Source organism: Grus americana, chromosome 1 (assembly GCF_028858705.1).
Source record: "Grus americana isolate bGruAme1 chromosome 1, bGruAme1.mat, whole genome shotgun sequence".
Lineage (NCBI taxonomy): Eukaryota > Metazoa > Chordata > Aves > Gruiformes > Gruidae > Grus > Grus americana.
This window is the reverse complement of record NC_072852.1, coordinates 94,500,832-94,514,819: the sequence shown is the minus strand read 5'-3', so window position 1 is coordinate 94,514,819 and position 13,988 is coordinate 94,500,832. Positions and strand designations below refer to the sequence as shown.

The following is a 13,988-nucleotide window of genomic DNA, read 5'->3' as shown; positions in this document are numbered from 1 at the left end:
CATCTTATGTTCAATTCTCACAAATGGTCATGGCAGCAAGCCTGTCAGAGTTCAGGGAGCATCTGGATGATGCTCTTAGTCATATGATTTAATTTTAGCGAGTCTTTTTAGGAGCAGAGAGTTGGACTTGATGATCTTTATGGGTCCCTTCCAACCTGAAGTATTCTATGATTTCACTTCCTTTAGAGTAGTAATAATACAGTGCCGCAAGCTGAGCTCTTCTCAGATGAAGATGTATTTTAGCAAATTATTTTTCCTCTCCTGTGCAAGTGCTAGGCATCTTGGTAGTAAGAAATTTGGCATAACTCCTCCCTTTAGACAAAAAAAAAAAAAGAGAAGCGTGCATTCCTCCCTCTACAGGGGAGCGAATACCTGTACTAATATTCTGTACAGCAGGCAATGCTGCTTTTACTGGTACAACAGGGGAAAAAAAAAATGCAAGAACTTGTAGAAACAGTAAGAATGTAATTCCCAGTGTGTGAGAGGCTGTGTAAGATGAATGCTGGAAGTTGCTTCAGTTGCTTCAACTGTTTATTGGTGGTGGTTTTGAATACTGCTGAGGCTTTTTGTGGGAGCAAAGGAAACCTCTTCCGTGATTACCCAAGTCGGTGTGTGGTGATGCTGAGCGGCTGTTGCACTGCTGGAAGGTGACCAGGCAGTGAGGTGCAGTCCCCCTGCAGCCCTTGTGCTCCCTGTGGCTAGAGACACTGCAGCAGAATTCTGGCAGTTTCCAGGCATAGAAAGTGGGTCACGACTAACTGTGGAAGTACCAGTAAGCCGCCGCCGCCGCCGCTGCCGCCGCCGTCGTCGTCGTCGTAGTAGTAGGCGGCAGTTGTGCTGCTGGGTATCCTGCTTTCCAGGTGAGACGCTGAAACAAAGTCTGACCATTTTTGTTTATAAGAGTTTTAGCTTAACTTCATTACCAAATTCTACTTTGGGCTAATTTCTCCTAATAATAGTTACAGCATTTAAATATATTAGTGGTGTGGTCTACTTCAGAGGTAGTTAAAGTGACAATTAAAGCATTTTTTTTGCAGTAACAAGGCTGCCTTTGGATTTTTTTTTGGATGCAGGAAAAAAAAAAAAAACCCCAAAACCTTCACAGAATTACTGCAGGTACAGAGCACATCTTTGAATCCACTTTTGTGAGGTTATAAAATAAACCTATAGAATGGCTTGAATAGCCCTGTTCCTGGGATTTCTGAAGGAATATTTTAATCAATCATCCATGCATTTGTGTCAGATGTTTGATACATAAAGCACAGATTCTTTTTTGCCTTTGTTTCAGAAAGATTCATGTACTAGACCAGGCCAATATAAAGGAACCTTCCTGGGCAGAATAGATTCTGGCACTCAGCCCATTGTCTCCAAAAGCTGGTTTTGGAGAGCTAAAATCTTGTGAAGCTGCAGCATGTTCAGGAGCAAGGCAAATGAACTGCAGGCACTTAGAAAATAACGTAAGAAAGACTTAAAAATTATTTATGGACTATTATAATGTATTGTGGCACTGTGTCAGTGTGAAACCTAATCTATAGACTTCCACTTTCCCCCTCAATTGCATCATGTTTTGAACTCTGTCTTGCTTAAAGCCAGGTACAAAGTTAAAAAGACTAAAAAGAAGCACACATTATTTAATGTTTTAGGTAGACTGTGATTTTTACTGTAATTTCACCATAGAGTTGTGTTTGTGTAGTCACCCTAGGTAAGTTCAGCATGCAGACAGACATGCACTTAAAAGCTGTTTTAGGCTTCTGCCAATGTGAATGTAGGTAGGAGTCTTTGTTCCAATTTCATGTGCAGTACTGTCATTACATGTCCAAAAAAAAAAAAAAAAAAAAAAAAAGTTCTTTTCCTTTTGCAAGGCAGCAGAGACAGCTATTGGTATAAATTTCTGGGTGTGCTGAAAACTGACACCACTTTCAAGTTTTATATGCCTTTTTTAGATCGGAATTTGGTTACTGATCATGTAATTTCATAAAAGTCATAGTTGTGCATCTCTTGAAGTTGAACCATGGTATATTTGATTCAATTATCAATAATTGTTTTAAGAGTTACCTAAAGAAAAGTTTGAACAGACACCTTCCAAAGCTGACTTTCATTGGAATAGCACGTATAGTAATGATCCCTAGTCTCCTCACAGGTCAGCATCAGCCATTTGAAGTATGTGCATTTCATTGAAGTTTTAATGCCAAGAGACATCTGAAGTATCTAGTAGAGCAAAAGGCGTTTCTTCCAGCTTGCAAAGAGACACCTGTGAACTGCCAGTACAGGAGAAGAGTGTTTACTGCAAGCATAAGTGCTTTCTGTTTTCATCAGTATAAAACAGTACAAATGTTGAACACCTGTTCTTATGGATGAAGGACAAATTTCATTCATTTTCATGAAAAGCTTTGTTTTTTGGGGCATTTTTCTTCCTAGAAATAATGTACTATTAATGTAGTGAACAGAATATTTGACCTTTTAATTTAAGTACTTTTCATGGGCTTTCACTTGCTCTACAGCATTTGTTGGTAATTTAAAAAAAAAAAAAAATTAGTATGTCAACTTTTAGAAAGCTAGATATATTTTTGCTTCAAGATTGATTGGGTTTGGTGTCCGTCTCTCTGCCCCCCCCCCCCCAAGACGTGGAAAAACCTTAAACATGAAACTGAGACAGCCCAAGCTAAAAATAGCAACATTGCAGGGGTAAGTTGTGTTTCATGAAGAATGTATGTGTAACAGGATGCAGAACCAGATAAAGAAATGGCAAGTGTTCTGCCTTACAGAGACGGCTGTCCCACTTGAGAACAGTCCCTCTAGAACACTGGTCAACTAAAGCAGGGATGCTTGCAGGTAATCATTTTCTGAAGACAAGTCTGCTTGTAGTGTTCTGAAGACAAGTCTGCTTGTAGTGTTACAAGGACATTTCAGTTTGACAAGCACAGGACTAAGCCATTTAGGATCCAATTTTAACCTTCTACTTGCAAAAAAAAAAAAAAAACCACCAAACCCAAACACTAATTATGATTAATTTAGGAACTGCAGTGTTAGAATTACGATAAAGAAGGGAAACGCTTTGAAATCAAAAGCAGAGGGTTTTTGTTTTTTTTCCCTCAGTAACTGGAAAATACCCATGGTCTTGTTGAAGAATAAACTAGAGCCTCTCTACCAGTATAGAGATCGTGTGCTGACTGGGGGGAGGGGGGCCAGGGATGGGGCAGGGATTGTCTCTGTATCTAAGAAATGGATTACTGTATTGAGTTCACATGGCAAGGTTTTGGTAGTGGTGGGGCTATGGGGTGGCTTCTGTGAGAAGCTGCTAGAAGCTTTCCCCATGTCCGATAAAGCCAGTTCCAGCTGGTTCCAATACAGACCCACTGCTGGCCAAGGCCAAGCCCATCAGCCATGGTGGTAGTGCTGCTGGGATAACAGAGTTAAGGGGCGGGGGGGAGGAACCAACAAAACCTGCTGCGGAAATAGCAGTGGAGGCGTAAGATGTGAAACAGCTCTGCAGACACGAAGGTCAGTGATGAAAGAGAAAGTGCTCCAGGCATAGGAGCAGAGATTCCCCTTTAGCCTGTGGAGAAGACCACGGTGAGGCAGGCTGTCCCCGTGCAGCCCATGGAGGTTGCTGGTGGAGCAGACACCCACCTGCAGCCCATGAAGGACCCCATGCCAGGTGGATGCCCAAAGGAGGCTGTGACCCTGTGGGATGCCTGTGCTGGGGCAGGCTCCTGGCAGGACCTGTGGCCCTGTGGAGAGAGGAGCCCACGCTGGAGCAGGTTTGCTGGCAGGACTTGTGACCCCATGGGGGACCCACACTGGAGCAGTCTCATCCTGCAGGGCCGTACTCCCTGGGAGGGACCCACACTGGAGCAGTTTGTGAAGAACTGCAGCCTGTGGGAAGAACTCATGCTGTAGAAGTTCATGGAGGGCTGTCCCCTGTGGGAGGGACCCCATGCTGGAGCAGGGGGCAGAGTGTGAGGAGTCCTCTCCCAAGAAAGAAGGAGTGGCAGAGACAAGGAGTGATGAACTGACTACAACCCCCATTCCCTATCCTCCTTTGCCACTGGGGAGAAGGAGGGAGAGAAAACAGGAAGTAAAATTAAGCCCAGGAAGAAGGGAGGGGGTTTTTAAGATTCAGTTTTATTTCTCATTATCATTCTCTGCTTTGCTTGGTACACATTAAACTAGTTTTCCCTGTCCAGCCGAGGAGGGTAGCAATAGAGTGGCCTTGGTGGGCACCTGGCATCCAGCCAGGGTCAACCCACCACAGCGCTACTGGACTGGAGCCTGACTTTCTCATGACACTAACAGTGGGCTGTTGGTGTCCTAGCCTCTGGTAACACAGGACTCCAGAGCCAGCGTTCTGCCAGCAGCAGGTGACTCCAGGGAAGCTCCCTCCTGTAAATACCACTTACCCTGCAGCAGACTCCAGCTCTTTGGTAAGTGTAACTTTATTACTTCTAACACTTGGTGAGATGGGGCAGGGACCAACCTCTCCTCTGTGGGTGGTTGCTGCTGCCAGGAACCAGTACAATGTCACTCTTGGAGGCAGGGCACATCATACTACAAGAGGGGTCGACTCATAAATAACCCTTGCATTTCCACTACAAATGAATTTTATATAAGGTGCGTATTAAATGCAGCGAACGTACTGAGTAATATGTATGTACAATTTATTTAAAAGACTTTTTAACATACATATAAAAATCCCTCACTATTTATACAGTCTAAGTTCTAGCAACATATACAAATACTGAGCAACTACAATACATGCTGAGGTAAGAACATACATTCTGGGAGAATACTCAGGCCAAACAAGATTGAAATACATTTTATATCTGTATATCTTCACATGTAAGAGAGACCCATTAAATGTACCTCTGCTTGTGTTGTGCACAGCAGATGCTGATTTTAAGTGTGTCATGCAACTTACAATTGGGAATCAATGTTCAACAGGTCATAGCATACATTTTAAACCCAACCATTACATGTTCAACCTTCTCTTCTTAGTCCTACCAGGTAACATGTTCAAAGTTGAAAGCAGGGAGCAAAGCTTGGGACCAATTTCTTTCAGAAAAGGGACTTAAATTCCTAAAAGCAACCATTCCAGGCAACAGCTCATGCTGCTCAGATAATGAATCTACAGTATGGGTGCTTAAAAATAACCCACTGTAGAGAAACTGTTTAATTCTTATCCCATCTTATCCTACAGTATATCCACAGTGCTACCATACCTGGCCTACACTAAAAAATTAAATCCAAGCGAGTTAATTTTACTGACTTGAACACATCCATTATGATAGATTAATTTTTTAACTGGTACAGTTTGAGAATGCAGAGGTTTCTTAACTTGGCTGGAATAAATATGTCACATCTTGGTGCAAACAAATAACCTCCCGCCCCTTTCAAATAAAATCAGCTCAGATCATTTTGAAGTCATAGTTGCTGCTGATGGATAAGAACACTTACCTGTTTAAGCAAAGGTTAACAAACCTTTGTTTAACAAAGGTTGCAGACTAGCTTTATCAAGCAGAAACAGTTGCAATAAAAAAAATAGAACTATAGGCAGGAATTTCTTTTTCTTGAATGGGTCTTATATACCACCCTTACTTACATTCACATTTAGACACCCAATTCTAAAAAGTAATTAATTATCATTCTCAGTAAATGAGATTGAATGATCAAAAAATTGTAGAGTTGGGCTTTAAGGTAGCACAGAGTATGTAAGAACACATTCTAGATGTTGAACAGACCATGAGTAATTCTGGATTACTGAGTTTTATATATAGCCCCTGTGCAAACAACTTTTTAAGTGATAAATTAGGATACCATACTGGTATAAAGACATGGTGGCAGCCCTCTTGAACAGTATTTTAGTTTCGATTTGGATGTTCTCCACCTAGACTAAGGACCCTGGGCAATAAACAAGGCTGAAATGAGTTACATCACAGAAACAAACAGTAACCACTGAAGTCCATAAAACTGGGGTAATGTGTCGGTAGGGGCTTTCACATGTATAAATTAATTCAGCATCCTCCCAACAGTGCTGTTACCATAAAAATAAAGCATTTTTGTTGTGGGTTTTTTCTCCTACTTAGGTTAAAAAGCTGTGCTTTGTTTCTAACAAGATAAAAAATGGCAACTATGACATCCAAATTGTTTTCATTTCATGATTACCTAGCTAAATCTAGCCTATGTTAGCTCAAATAGAAGACTGACTGCAATGTTTTCATAGCAGAGAACACTGGAACATTCAAAGGATACAACTTTCATTAAACGCTTCTGAAATGGACATGCTTTGGAACAGTACTGGTTCTCTTGCAAACGTTTTGGAATCTTCTATACTTCTAATATGAACAATTGTAAGAAAAGCCCTAAGGCTAAAGTTTTTCAATTGTGCTAAAATGTACCCTATGTGCTAAAAGTGTGTATAACACAAACTGTGCACCATTAGAGTATTTGTGTGCTTCCTTAAGCACTCATGAAGTTATATACATAGCTTGCTTTGTATATGCTCACATCTTAACACACAACAATAGGTACTCTGGGGGGAATCAGGGCAGGGGGACAGGGAGAACCTTTCTGAATTCAGTCACCTCTAACACCTGGATGCTTCTTGCACACTGACCATCAGGGAAGTCTAATTTTGAGGCAGACGCTATTCAGCGCAGCCTTCACTTAGTAGGGAAAAAAAAAAATGTAAAAGTAGTTACTGTGTAGTTTGCTTGTATGACTTTCTGCCTCCTGGATCCCTAGGAAGAACAGGACTGAGTGGCTTAGGGAGATGAGGCAGAAAACAGATTGTACAGACAATGGATTCTAGTTTTGGAAGGCTAACAAAAATGGTGGCAAACTTCTGAGGAACACACAGCTGATGATTCCTAATGCTGTGAACAAAAGCTGAAGCAATGCAATTTAGAATCAAAACTATTTTATGCCATGAAGTGAATGGGATTTTTGCCATCAGTCCTGACAGTAGTTTTTAAAATCCAAAGTTGTGCAGGCATTTTATAGAGTGTAAAATTAATTTTAGAAGCTATAGTGCTTACATATAGATCTTAGAAAATTAGGAGCTTTGAGTTTGTTTGGTCGTCCCCCCCCGAAATAGTACCATTAGCGAGAAATTACTGGCTTTCATACTTTAAACTGTTTCTCCCAATTTAGCATTCACATCTATGAATTACTGAAGCTAATCTTGAAGAGTTCTTCTCTCATGTCTGACAGACAACTGTACAGTAGTAATAAAAACGTCCACAGTTTTGCAGGAAACAAGCTGTCATTACATATACAGCTTAAGGAAAGGCAGAATTACTGGTTTCCCAGACCTCCAATACCACATCTTTTGGTTGAACATTGTATTATTTAAGACTAACAATATCAAAACAACGCGATTAAAAAGTGAAACTGTCAGCTTCATGGAATTGGCTTTTAAAAAGCAAGCCATCATTCTACCTTACTCGTGAGCTAACTCAGTTCATCCTTACTCCCAGCGGAATGGGCCACACTCTGTGGTACCTGGTACACCAATTCATCAGTGGCACCTGGCCCCGGCTGCCCCTTTGGTGTGTCATACAGCACCTGTGCTGATGATGCGCTGTCTGTCCTAGATAAGAGTTTATTGTAAGTTCCCACCAGTGGAGGAGCTTGATTCCCTGCAGCTTTGAAGGTGGAAATGGAAGGAACGCCAAGAGGGGTGCTGGGATGGTTGGACATGTCCATGATTATTGGAGTTGCATATTCCGGTCCCGTTATAGGTAGCGGTTCAGCATAAGCATGGTAAACTTCTTGTATGGGTGAATTGTAAGGGTCCAAATCGGCGTAACTTGCTTCTTTCCCTTCCTCTGGTTTAAAGGTTGATCTCTGATGAAGCGTGCCGACAATTCCCCCTACCAGTGGCTGAGCATACTCTGTGTTGTGAGCCCCAGCAAAACAAAAATAAAAACACACTTAATGGAAGTCATTTTACAGTGGCATCACATTAAATACCACCTGTCGATAGTGACACAGGAATTATTATCCTAGATCAAACCAGTGGCATCTCTCTGCCATTGCTTTGGAAAAAAAAAGTCATTTCCACCCAATAGTTAAAGCCGTCGGGATACTACAACATCCTGACTTCTCAGGTTTATACTTCTTCCCTTATGAGCTGTGATTTCCCATGCTGTAAATCTGCCTCAAAACAAAGTTATTTTTATGTGCTTCCTGGCAAAATTAGAATTAAATGAAATTATCCTAGCCTGGCTTTGGATAAAGCAGTACTTGGGGTGGAGGGTTTGTCATCTGAGGGGGGAAGCCTGCAGGTGGTCAGCTGAGATGTTTTAGTTCAACAGATAATCTGAGTTACAAAAGCCAGAGGTGAGAAACCTGGCGAGCTGGATAAAAACAAGCAAGCAGCCAAAAAGAGAAAAGTAATTCTTCTTGTTGTGAAGCTGTAATTCCTGCGCGTCTGCATACTTCTGCCATCAGCATGTAAGCACAGAACCAAAGGCACAGTCAGTCATCTTCCTCTAATGACTGGTTCACCAAGGAAAGGGCATACGCCGCTATCAGTAACAACTCCTTTTCTAAATCAAAACAATGATTTAATCCATACAATCAGTGCAGGGAACCAAGTGCCACATTTCAGATTTGTGCGTAAAGGTAATGGGGTGAAATTATTTCTAGTGCATGAAAACATAACCAAAAAAAAAAAAATCTTTCAACCCTTTATGGGGTTTAACAACAAGTGAAGAAACTTTCAGTTATTGCATTAGCTTGGGAAAAGTGTCTATCCACAGCACATCAAGTCAACATACTTTTATGATGCACCAAGAACAGATCTGAAGAAGCTTGGATTTTAAGAAATGCACTTACCAACAGAACTATTCTTTTCTCCTCTCTTCCCCAAAACAAACAGGATATAATTAAATGTAGCCAAATTCCTGACATTTTTAATCCATATTATATATATTACATAGCCCTCAAAACCAATAAAATGTACCTGCAGACTCTGTTTGCAGCATTGTTGGGACTTCTCTTGGTCTTAGGTGACCAATTTCACTGCTGCTGTAGCGTACGGGAGTTTCTTCATGTTCTGCTGATTTCGTTGGGAGAAACTGCTTCATTCCTTTCCACCACCCTTCATGTGGATTTAAAAACAAACACACACCTCCTAAGACTGCACATATACTGTGTTTTAAGCTACTAAAACATTTTTACACCACAGCTTGTATTTTGTAGTAGCAGGTAAACAACTCGATTATCAGTATTTGCATGACCCTAAGGTTACAAGATATTTTAGTATTTTCTGGCAGACTGAAGATTCAGAAACAGAAGATTCACCCAATCAACTCGCCTGACTTCCCACGCCTTCAAACACCAGCAGAACTTCTGCAGTCTAGCGACTCTATTCCTGAATGTCCATTAGCAGCAGTGCTGGGGCTACTTATCACATTAATAAACTCAGAAAATACAACACAGAAAATACTGAGAAGTCAGCCATGATTCCAATTTGTAAATCAAGTATTTACACAAAATTTGAGACAACCTCAGTTAATAACCTAAGAGTACATTTAATGAATGTGGTTTCTGGCTGTTAATGTCACGTTTCTAACTCACATTGCAGAAAAAGGCTGATCAGTGAATATTTGCAAAAAACCTGAATAAAGAGGATTTCTGACATCAGTGGAAATGACAAGGAGTGACTGTGGTAGGGAGGGTTGGTTTTGTCACATTCCTTGCCCTCCCTTCCCCAGTAGCCAGAGCCACTCTAGTTTTGCTGTCCATTAACATATTTCATCCCCACTGTAAGAGACCATCCTGTAGGAGATTCAAAACCACAGAACACTGTTTAACAAAATTTGAGGTAGCCTGTGGGAGGGGACAGGCAGAGGTTCCACAGAGAAGCGTGGCAACATTATTTTCATACTGCATTGTGCAAAACTTCCTTTTAAAACAGATCTACATACTGAATGTTTAAATTTAAACAAACAGGAAAGAAAACCTAGGCATGTCCATCACTGACAATTAAATACGGAATATTTTGAATCTAACATTCTAAGCCAACAATGCTGTGACCTACTGGAAATGGACAGGCAGTAAATAAAAATAAGGTTGTTAAAAGGTTTCTTGTCTAAAGGATAAGGCATACTTAAAACTGCCAGTGAGCAAACACACAGGTGGAAATTTTCAACATGAAGACGGAGAAGTGAAGCACGGTCATACCAACAGTACAAACCAGCTGCTGCACCACCCCTTTATGCTGTAGCAGAAGCATTTTCAGGACACTTGCAATGCGCTGATCAGACTGTCTGATCTTAAGTTAATGGGGCACAAGACCGTGGGATGGAAAATATGCCTAAAAGGGGCTGCAAACAATCCCACATGCTTACTAGAGCAATGAAGAGACACAAAGTTGACAGACCTTGTGCACTAGGATGAACAATTTTTCTAGGACAAAAGTAGTACCAAATATTTGATTATCAAATGTATAAAGACATTCCTCATAAATTATTTCCCCCCCCCCATGTTGTATAATTAAGAGGTTTTATACTTTACTAAAAAAACACAACCAAAAACTGGAGCTGTAACCGCTAACAGGAAACAAGGCATTTTCTATTTCTGGAAATAATTCAGAGAATGAAGCAGTTAAGTCTGTACAGAAAAAGAAATTCAGTGTTCACTATGCCTACATCAGCATTAGAGAAGCTTCTGCTAGTGGAAATTGTCCGTGTTACTGCATCTGAAACACACATCGAACCAAAAATGCCAAGGGATTTCATAAAACCATTTTGTTACCTGCACGATCCCAGTAAGGTAGATCGTAAGTGCCCTCAGTTTTTTTCTTGCTGTAAAAAAAAAAAGAAAAAAAGAGTATTTTAGGTAGTCTGCTTATCAGAAGATGCATTAATTAATGCTCAGCAACTACCACCTTGACTGTAACTGGTCCTCAAATTTAAAGTAAAAGCACCAGTAACCTGGCTTGCCATCACCAGTCTGCTGCTACTGGAGAAACCAGTTTTCAGTAAAAGCACGTCTAATGAAAATAGTTACAAAAAGCTGTTTTCACTGTGCTCACTATTCAAGTCAACGTTGTCTCACAGAGAATACAATTCTGAAAATTCCGCAAATGTGGACCATGTAGTTCCCATAGCAATACATGCAGCATTCCCTTCCCACACACCAGGCTAACATTCATTTAAAGTACTTTCATTAATCTATTCATTTACCGGTTTCTCCAATGCCACGCACAAACTAAGATAAGAATCAGAGTAGTGAAGACCATCACCAGCACTGGAACCAGAACTGCTGTCAATGCCACATCTGAAAGCCATTAAATTAAGTGGTGTCAGACAGAAGAGCCTCTCATCAATCAGTTTGTAGTTTGAAAATGACTTGGGTAAAGCACATAGTTTTCATCTATAGCGTCTATCCCACTTGATCCCCCAGCTAAGCTACTCTGCTGGATGCTCCCACACTGTAAACAGCCATTAACATCTAGCTCTTCTACATGTATTCACAGCAGGTATTTTTGCAAGGTTTTTAATCTAAATCAAAAGATTTGTTTTCATGTAAGTTTTCTGTTAGAACAATGCATTTTATTATTAGCAGGAAAAATCAAAAGAGCCCAGGAATACACAAGTATGATGTGAACCTCCTGTAAGAAGAAAATACCACAGTACCTTAACAGTTAATCACAATCAGCCTATGCTGGGTCTGCATGTGACAGGAGGCCATCCTGCCCCTGCCATCCAAAGGACACTTCACCAATGCCTGCATCTGCAGTGATCTTGCTCCCTTTTCTGACAATTTTCTTTGATAAACAACATGATGATGCCAAATGATGTTTTTTTCAAATTTCATGCCAACATGACTGGTCCATAAAAGATTAGCTATGTCAAAAGTGTTTTGTCCTAAGAAATTATCAAATTAAATAACAAGGTAGTTACATCTGATTAATTCTGAAGGGGAAGTCCAAGTTGCAACTTTCTCCTTCTGACAAACTCTGTTCCGTAATTAAAAGCTGAACTCCATTTAAACAAGTTTTGAAAGACAGAACTTATAGAGACTTGGAAGACTGGTTTTGTTTCTGCATGCAGTATGCAACTGTACATTTTTTATCATATATACATTTAATAACTGGTAAATATTAAAAATATTGATAATTTGCAATAATATATTAAATCTTGAGAAAATTTACACTTAGTATATGCCAAAGTACTGTAAGGAGTTCCCAAACACTCCTATTGCTTAACTGTGCATACCTTTGGTTACACTTGGAGTCACTGTGGTGTTTTTTATTTCAGGTGTGAAAGTTGTTTTATCTGTCTGCAATGAAGTCTTCACTGAATGAATGAAGTCATCACTGAAGTCATCATTCTTGTTCTGAGGTGGGGGTGGCATGGTGATTTTAGGAGCACGGCCTTTAAAAGAAAAGATTTTATAAAAAAAGGTTTTTAAAGTGCTAGTTTTCCATGCTTCCTTTTCAGGAGAAGACAGCTGGAACAGTTTGCTCTAAAGCTTTTGTTCATGTTATATAATGAGGAAAAAAACCCCATGAATCAATAACATGGAAAGCAAGTCACTGATATCTTTTGAAACAGTTATTTTCTAATTTACCCTGTTTATGCCTAAACTAGGTATCTTCCAGGTTAAGTGTAGTAACTCTGGAAGAAATTCGGAAGTATCAGTTACAGAAGGATTATGCAGCTAAGAAGTACCTTTTTTCTCATTGTCGTGGTTTAGCCCCAGCCGGCAGTTAAGCACCACGCAGCAACTCGCTCACTCCCCCCACCTCAAGGGGATGAGGAGGGGAATGGGAAAACAAACTCATGGCTTGAGATAAAGACAGTTTAATAGCATAACAAAGGAAGAGAAAATAATACTACTACTACTACTAATAATACAACTGATGCACAAATGCAATTGCTCACCACATGCAAACGGCAAATAAAACAACCTGATGCCCAGTCTGTTTCCAAGCAGTGACTCTACCGCCCAACTCGCTTCCCCAGTTATATATGAATCATGATGCTATATATTAGGGAATATCCCTTTGGCCAATCTGGGTCAGCTGTCCTGGCTGCATCCCCTCCCAGCTTCTTGTGCACCTGGCAAGGCGTGAGAAGCTGAAAGGTCCTTGACTTAGTGTAGGCACTAAAACTACGTAGCAACAACTAAAAGCATCAGTGTTATCAACATTATTCTCATACTAAATCCAAAACACAGCACTATAGCATCTACTAGAAAGAAAATTAACTCTAAGTCGAAACCAGGACAGTATCCACGCCTTAATCCATACCATCTATGTCATGCCCAGGTCTTATATTTCCCAATACATTCCAATTAATCACCATCACTTTTCCTGTCTTTTGAAAGTACAGTCTTTTTACTGTACATGCCGGTATCACTCCCTTAGTCTATGTCCTTCCCTCTAAATCCCTCAAAAATGTTCATCGAGTTCATTTCATCCATGACTTTGGGCTTCATCTGCCGCAACAGTCTCTCGGGGCAGAAGCGATGGTGTGTACTGTTGGATTGTTGCATGCTGCATCCGGAGCTCACGGCTGCTGTATCTGGCATGGTCCAATCTCATGGCCTGCAGGTTAAAGGTGTCAATCTCAAGGAAGTTGCTGGGCGCTTGTTGCTGTAGCCAGTTCTGGTTTCATCATCGCTGCACTTTGCTCATTTTCATCAAAGTTATTCTTCATTTATCTGGGTGATTCTTACTGTAATACTCCTATTATGGTATTTAGCAATCAAAGTAGAGATGACATGCATTATTATGTAGCAATTCACACCATACAACTTAATTTATTGGCTATTCTCACCCAAAATTACTTCCTCATCTTTCTGCATCACCCACCAAGCACACCCAGGTCCTTGAGCAAAAGCAATGCCACAGATGGGTTTGCCTTCATTGGGCAGGGCCAGCTCGATTGGTAGATCCCCTGGTGTTAAACTAGCCAGGTGGCCTTTGCTAAACGTGTATCCCAATGTTTGAAAGTCCCACCACCCACCGCTCT

At 40.7% G+C, this 13,988-nt stretch overlaps 2 protein-coding genes across 3 annotated transcripts in view; one reads left to right on the top strand and one right to left on the bottom strand.

The window, feature by feature from the left end:
- Nucleotides 1-4,426, top strand: part of LOC129207331 (cell cycle control protein 50C-like) — a 35,020-nt gene extending 30,594 nt beyond the window's left edge. Inside the window, exon 9 of the transcript XR_008577431.1 lies at nt 4,316-4,426. The gene's annotated coding sequence lies outside the window, so the exon portion shown is untranslated. The remainder of the gene's footprint in view (nt 1-4,315) is intronic.
- Nucleotides 4,427-4,641: 215 nt separating this feature from the next.
- LOC129205592 (discoidin, CUB and LCCL domain-containing protein 2-like) lies at nt 4,642-13,946 on the bottom strand. Of its 2 annotated transcripts, XM_054823321.1 has the most exons (6): nt 12,684-13,946; nt 12,228-12,386; nt 11,193-11,286; nt 10,762-10,811; nt 8,966-9,103; nt 4,642-7,892 (listed from the first exon to the last, which is right to left on the bottom strand). In XM_054823321.1, the coding sequence occupies exons 2-6, from the start codon at nt 12,364-12,366 to the stop codon at nt 7,450-7,452; spliced, it is 864 nt and encodes a 287-aa protein (XP_054679296.1). In that variant the 5' UTR covers nt 12,367-12,386; nt 12,684-13,946; the 3' UTR covers nt 4,642-7,449. The 2 variants fall into 2 exon arrangements, with proteins under 2 accessions (XP_054679296.1, XP_054679285.1); XM_054823310.1 differs by having other exon boundaries at nt 12,228-13,946.
- Between the last annotated feature and the right edge of the window lie 42 nt (nt 13,947-13,988).

What these genes read in the sequence shown, in the direction of transcription:
- LOC129205592 (XM_054823310.1), bottom strand. Translation starts at nt 12,366, where the DNA reads ATGCCACCCCCACCTCAGAACAAGAATGATGACTTCAGTGATGACTTC. An exon ending in GACTCCAAGTGTAACCAAAG is followed by an intron (nt 11,287 to 12,227) that starts GTATGCACAGTT and finishes AATGGCTTTCAG; the next exon opens with ATGTGGCATTGACAGCAGTT. An exon ending in ACCTTACTGGGATCGTGCAG is followed by an intron (nt 9,104 to 10,761) that starts GTAACAAAATGG and finishes ATCCACATGAAG; the next exon opens with GGTGGTGGAAAGGAATGAAG.